At 47.5% G+C, this 6,447-nt stretch overlaps 1 protein-coding gene across 1 annotated transcript; it reads right to left on the bottom strand.

Annotated features, from left to right (window-relative positions):
- Positions 1 to 1,208: 1,208 nt before the first annotated feature.
- Positions 1,209 to 5,758, bottom strand: CAMLG (calcium modulating ligand; the record flags this gene model as incomplete). The annotated part of the gene is made up of 4 exons (XM_084268440.1): positions 1,209 to 1,475; positions 2,845 to 2,910; positions 3,653 to 4,107; positions 5,593 to 5,758. 4 exons carry the CDS (start codon positions 5,756 to 5,758, stop codon positions 1,284 to 1,286), a joined length of 879 nt encoding a protein of 292 aa, XP_084124566.1. The 3' UTR covers positions 1,209 to 1,283.
- Positions 5,759 to 6,447: the final 689 nt, after the last annotated feature.

The raw sequence follows: 6,447 nt of genomic DNA, 5'->3' as shown, positions 1-6,447 counted from the left end.
TTCACCCCGTGACAGGATTCATCTGTATTTGTTGTCTTTCATCTATCTGGCTGGACATCCCCAGAAAAAAGTACAGAATGAGCTTCTCCCTTTGTGGATAGATCTTCAGTTGGGAGTCAACTCAAAGCGCTATTTTTTATCACTGTCACTTGTAGCACACAGGATTTAAACTGTGGCTTCACTGGGGCAATTTCAAGAGCACACACACACAAAAAATAACATAAACAGCTCTGCTGACTCAAAGTCTGTAGACTGTTGGATCATAGCCTTACGCAGCAGGAGGAGCAGAACTCCTCCACTGTTATGGTCCTGTTTACATGCAAATGTCTGGTAACAAAGAGGCAAACTGCAGAAATTAAGTCATATTAAAAATTGTCCTGTGCAATCCTGCAAGTTGCCTTGTAGGTTTTACATGTAAGAGAGCAAACATTGGACACTGCAGGTTGGCTGCCAATATATACAGCTTTCCCCTCATGAGGTGAACTGTTAATATTTAAACAAAAAAGGCAGGAGAATGAAAGCATGTCTGAGCTGCACTGGGATCAGGCTGCTGGAAACTCACAAACAGCTGAGATTAGCAACTGTGTTTCTTCCTGCTTCTTGACTGATGCCATTTGTAAGCAACAGGGCTGGTTTGTTGTTGTTTTTGCTGGGCTGTTTTGCACTCTAATTGTCAAATGAAATTAATCACAATCACAACAAATGATGTATAGCAAGGCAAGGGTGAGGACAACGAAGTGGCATGTTTCACCAACGTTCTCCAGAAGCAGCTACTTGGTTCAACATTCTGAACTTGAACAACAGAATACAGGGATTTATTTAGAGCCTCCTTAAAAAATTGGGACCACCACAAAACAAGCAGTTCTTGTTAGCTATAGTCATACTGGATATATTTACCTATCTATCTATATATATGGTTCTGCTGAAAGGAATTCTCTTCTCTTGGTTCACACTGCAGAGAACAAAGGCAGCTTTGTAAACATGTACAAAGGAGGCTGAGAAGGGCAGAATCTAAACCAAATACATCATCCACTGACACTTGCATCCTACTCTTCACATCTGTAATAGGCAGACACAGTATTTAAATAAACTAAACCAATACAACTGGCAGTCTGGGACCCTGTTCTTCCTTTCCCAAACTGACTGGATTTAAGGCTCCTTTCAAGCATTCGAACAGGTAAGAATTTTAATGAAGGTTTAAACCTCTCTGTACAGTCAGAGTCTGTTAAAGGAACACAGTCCAGAAAGCTTTAGTGTAACTACTGCCTGGGATTCTACAGCCATCACGGTGCTTCAGAACCAAAAAACAGAATAAGTTCATGGCAAAAGATGAAAGTAAAGAAATAGACACAAAGGTCTGTGAAAACATCTCCCATTTTGCTGTAGGTGTCCATGGAGCGACTAATCACTTCCGCAGGGATTCCAGACAGTAAAAGAGCAGCAGTTAGTACTGTTGTTTTCATCTTCTTCTCACACTGAAAGAAAGAAAACCCCACAGTATTATGTTAGTTCTTCTGTTGTAATCCAATTCTGGTTTACATGTCACAAGCGCTGTGCCAATTTCACACACAGCCAGGAACATTCCAAACTCATCAGTAGGAGTAACAGGTTTGGATTGATTCTCTCCAGACACGCTCCAGCGTTCACAAGACTCAGCAGATAAAATCCATCACAGTTATTATGCCTACTTCACGCTGGGGCTCCAAGCAGGCTGCAGAGTGGGGCTATACAGCAGCCTCTGCCTGAGCAGGAAGAGTCCAGACACGGGCAACCTGGGTGTAAGAAGACAAGCCAGGCATCCCCACAGGCAAGACAGATTAATCTCCTCATGCTACTTGGCAAAAAAAAAATACTGTTACTTTTCTAAAATGGAAGGATTATTTAGAATTTAAAACCCACCGTTTCTTTCTGCTTTGGCAGTTTTAGCCTTGGAACTCAAAAATGCCCCCAAACCATTTTGAAAGCTGTTTTCTGTCCTTAAAATGACAAATCCTGAGGATGCAAAGCCTGACAGGCAGGAAAAGGTGACAGTGGCTGAAAACATTGGTAATTTGATGCTAATTTTTTGATATCTTTAAATTAATCCAATGTGAATTAAGCTTCCAAGAATATAGATTTCATGAGAGAAAAAATGAAGAGCAACAAGTCAATTGAGGTCTTCTGGATATAAGTGCAGTAAAAGGAAGTTGTAGAACAGGACTGGGTCTTTAAATGAAGAGCTGGTTTTAAAACCAGCAGGACCAAGACAAGAAAGATGTAGCAGGTGAGCTACTGAAAGTCCAAGGCTAACACTACTCTTTTTTTGTTTTGACACGTCATCTTAGAATGACTCCTCTGAAGTTTAGGTTTCAATTATATACTTAACTACAAAAGAACCACTGATTTATTCTGATTTTCTACAGCTAATCTATTATTCCTTTTAAAATGCAAAGAATTCCCTTTCAACTATGGATTGAGCATCATTCAATCTCACTTTGCACTGTAGATCTGACAAAGTCATCACCCAAACAAATAATTCAGCACAATTAACTGCTGTAAATATAAGAAGCAATTGATATAGCAAATCCTGCTAAGCAGCAAGTTTCCCACTTGCTGGAATAAACATCTCCTTTCAAGCTGCCACTCGAACTGATACTGGCAATGGAATGCAGAGCCCTTCAAATCCCATATATTTGGACTGAATCTGGGAATCTGGGAAGTTTAAAAACTAGTATAAAGTAACTTTTAATTCTACAGTTTAAAACAAAGGGAAAATACTTCCCCTGCATTGGGCTTAATACAATCTAAACACAAGCTTAAATCTGAAACATTTCAAATTAATCTCATTCTGAAAAAATACTTTACCTTTGGAAAGTACTTGGACAGTCCCATGTAAGCAAGTTGTAGAGTAAGAAATGGTGCAAATATTGACTAAAGGAAAAGAAAATATAAAAATTAACTTGGTCAGAAGTAACAGCTAAGAAAAGACGAAAATGTAATGCTTCCCAAGCCATACCTCAGGCAGGTAAAAAACATAATTTCTGGACAGTGGTAACAGTATTCTTGAATACTGCAAACCTAAGTAGACATCTCACATGCCAAAAATAAGGTGCTGCCTTAATTGTCTGGGAGCCTAAAACCCTGAAACCACAGCAGCATAGTGCAGCGTGTACACCAGGAGGTGGCAGGCTCTCTCCGAGGTACTGGCACACACCTGGAACACCACAGAACTGCTTTTCTCAAGATAGATAAAGGAGTAGGACCTGCTTATCATGGGACAACTTTTTAATCATTACTTTATTTTGTGGGCTCCAAACATGAGAAGCAGTTGACTCGTGCTCACAAAGATGGGAATAAACTTGTAGGGGACTTAAGCTGCAACAACTATTCCAGCACTGTTGCTCCTCAAACACTAGGGACCAGTGTGCCACTCCTGGCTGTTTTATATAGTAGCTGTATTAGGTAACACGGATTCCAACTAGCTTATCATCTCACATAATGTTAAGAGATTCATTTTTTTAAGCTTTTATACAGCTGTTGGAAACATAAAGAGAACCTGAAGTTCCCAACTGGTCACTACTGATTGATTTCAGCCTTAGATACAGAGTATTTCACAGGAAATTTGCAGTAAAGTAGCAAAAGAGAACAGAATAGTTTGTTTCCCTGAACTCACCAAGTACTTGCACACGAAAGCCCTGACTGCGATGGCGAGCAGAGCACATCCCACCAGCCTGAAGATGCGGAAAGAGTCAAACTCCTCCACTGCATTCCCGTTCTCTTGGCTTGGCTTCTCATGCATCAGCTGGTTCCTCAGCTTCAGAGCTTCATCGAATCTGGATAGGTACTGCTCTAATCCATGCCTAGGTGGCCGCGGTGCAGCTTCAGGTGGCAGTTCCCCTCTGCTACGGTGACGGAGCTCACTTGTACCCTCACTGACAAGCTCTGGGGTTTTACTGAAGAAGTCCTTATCCCCTTTGAGCTCTACCATGCTACCTGCGTGCTCAGTCGTGCCTGCCATATTACAGACAGAATCCCCAAGCACAATTCGCTTGGAAACAGAAGGAATAGGAAGGGAGTTTGATTTATCCTGTTCGTGCTGAAGCTTTGATTCGGTGTGACCTTCATCATCTAAAGAAGAGAAACAAAAATACAGAGTTATGCACACCAGTGATGTGGAACAGCACTTCAGCCATACTGGATGGGGGTCCTGAGTCAGTGTTGGCTTCCAAAGCGAAAAGACAGAGTTATGATTAATAAATGTGCAAATTGTTTATCACAAAGCCATTTGACATGCAAAGCAATCCCATTTTAAAAACAAATGGGTTTGGCAGATCACAGAATTGTAGGGGTTGGAAGGGACCTTGAGAGCTCATCAGGTCCAACCCCCCCCGCCAAAGCAGGGTCCCTAGGACAGGTCACACAGGTAGACGTCCAACCTGCTTGTGTATCAAAGGAAAGGCTTACCCTCAGACTTGGGCTACACCACAGATGATGACAATGAAAAGGGAACAGGCAGACTGAAACAGTCATCAGTTTCCCCCAAATTATATTTTTACACAACTGGACTCAACACACTCCAGGCTCCTCTCCACCAGCAGCCCTGCCTGTACCACACGCTTTGCCTTGCGGAGCACTCTTCAGAAACAGTGCAGACACGAGACAGAAAGCTGTGCAATACAGGTGAGAAGCTGAAGCTGTCACTCAGCAATGGAGAAATTTAAACACTGGATTTCTGTAGGTAACAAAGCAGCATTGCATGCACAGGAGGAAAGATGTTGTTCCAAATATATGGAGCAACATAAAAAATATTTACAGAGAGCAAATCACATAGAAAGGGCATTAAAGACTGACAAACGAGCAGGCTATAGAAGTGTACTTTGGTTTGTTTGCCTCTGTTGTCAGAGGCAAAGAGCAGCATGAACCTGCTCTAGATTAAACCTGAAGACTCCATCCTACAGCAAAGAGGTGATGCCAGAGAACAAAAACTAAACCAAGAGGCACACAGAACAGGTCTGGTCCTACCAGAGCGGAAGGACTAACACTTAAGAGAGTATTTTTCAGTATTAAAGCTGACTGATCCATGGCTTCTGAGCGTCCTTGTAACATCTGAGAACTCTCTCCTGACACGGCAGTCAGCCTGCCTGAAGTGTGTACGATAAACGAGCTACCTAAGAATTTAAAAGAAAATTCTCCTCGTCAACCACCAACATCCAACGACTAGTTACCACCCAAGCGTGATGTATTACCCAAACACTGATATCAAACCAGCGTGATGGGATAACGAGCGGTTACCGGACAAACACGCGCGGGGGGGACGCTCACCGCTGCTGCAAGAAGCAGCCCTTGAAGCGAAGCGACAGCTCGTACGCTCGCTGTGCACGGGCAGCGCGGGGCCCGCGGCGCACGGGCACACGGCTGCGGACACGCGTGTTGTACCGGCCGTGCCCCGCGGGCCGGGGAAGGTCGCATCGCCGGCACGAAGGACCGCGCCGAGGGGCCAAGCCACGGGGAGCCGGCCGTTCCTGCCTCGCCGGGAGGCCGCAGCCGGCCGTTACCGCGGTCGGGAGCCCCCACGCCGCCGCGGTAGTCCCCGCCGCCCGTCACAGGGCTCACCCTTGCCCGCCGCGGGCCGGTGGAAGCCCATGATGCGGTTGATCCGCTCCTCCGAGTTCATCAGCAGCTTCCTCCGCCGCAGCTCGGCTCGGCGCTGGGAGGCCGAGAGGCCGGCGGTGGCCCCGGGGGGCGCGGACACCCCTCCCGCCCCGCCACCGTCCTCCATCCCCGGCAGGAAAGGCCGCCCGACTACCTCAGCGCCGCACAATGGGGCCGCCCCGCCCTCAGCGCGCAGGCGCCAAGGCCGCCACCCCCAGCTGCCGAAGCGAGCGCCGCCATCTCGCGTAAGGGCGGGTGAACAGGGCGCCGCGCAAGGAGAGCCCAGCCACACGCCGTGCCCAACTGCATGGCGCCCGCACTGAAGATGGCCGCTCCGGATTCGGAAGTGACATCTCATTCCGGCTCAGAGAAATGGGCGGGAAGGCGGTAATGGCGGAGGGGGTGTCGCTGTGCTGAGTTGGAAGCCTGACGGGCGGGCTCAGGCAGGGCTGGCTGCGCGTCTGCGGGAGAAGCAAACCAGCAGCGACGTGACTTCACTGGGAGCGCTGGCAGCCAGCCCCTTACGCGGTTTGCTCCAAACTCAGAAAGCCCGCGGCACACACCGTGAGGTAGCCCTGCCTGGCAGCGCAGCTCCCCTGCCGCGTTACCCAGCGCTGCGGCAGCGCCAGGCCGTGACCGCGCGGAGCCCGAGCTGACTGAGCTCTTTGCTTCCCCGCACGCGATGTTTAACGGGCCGGTGTCCTACGTGCCGAGCGCCGCGGCAGGCTCTGGGGCTCGCTGCCGGAACAGCCTCGAGTGGGTGAATTCAGGCGGGTAGTTCGTCACCGGCACGCCCCGCGCGGCGCCTGAGGGAGG

This window comes from Gallinula chloropus (genome assembly GCF_964237585.1).
Source record: "Gallinula chloropus genome assembly, chromosome: 10".
In the NCBI taxonomy this organism is placed as follows: domain Eukaryota; kingdom Metazoa; phylum Chordata; class Aves; order Gruiformes; family Rallidae; genus Gallinula; species Gallinula chloropus.
The sequence above is the reverse complement of the archived record's forward strand: the minus strand, read 5'-3'. Positions and strand labels throughout refer to the sequence as shown.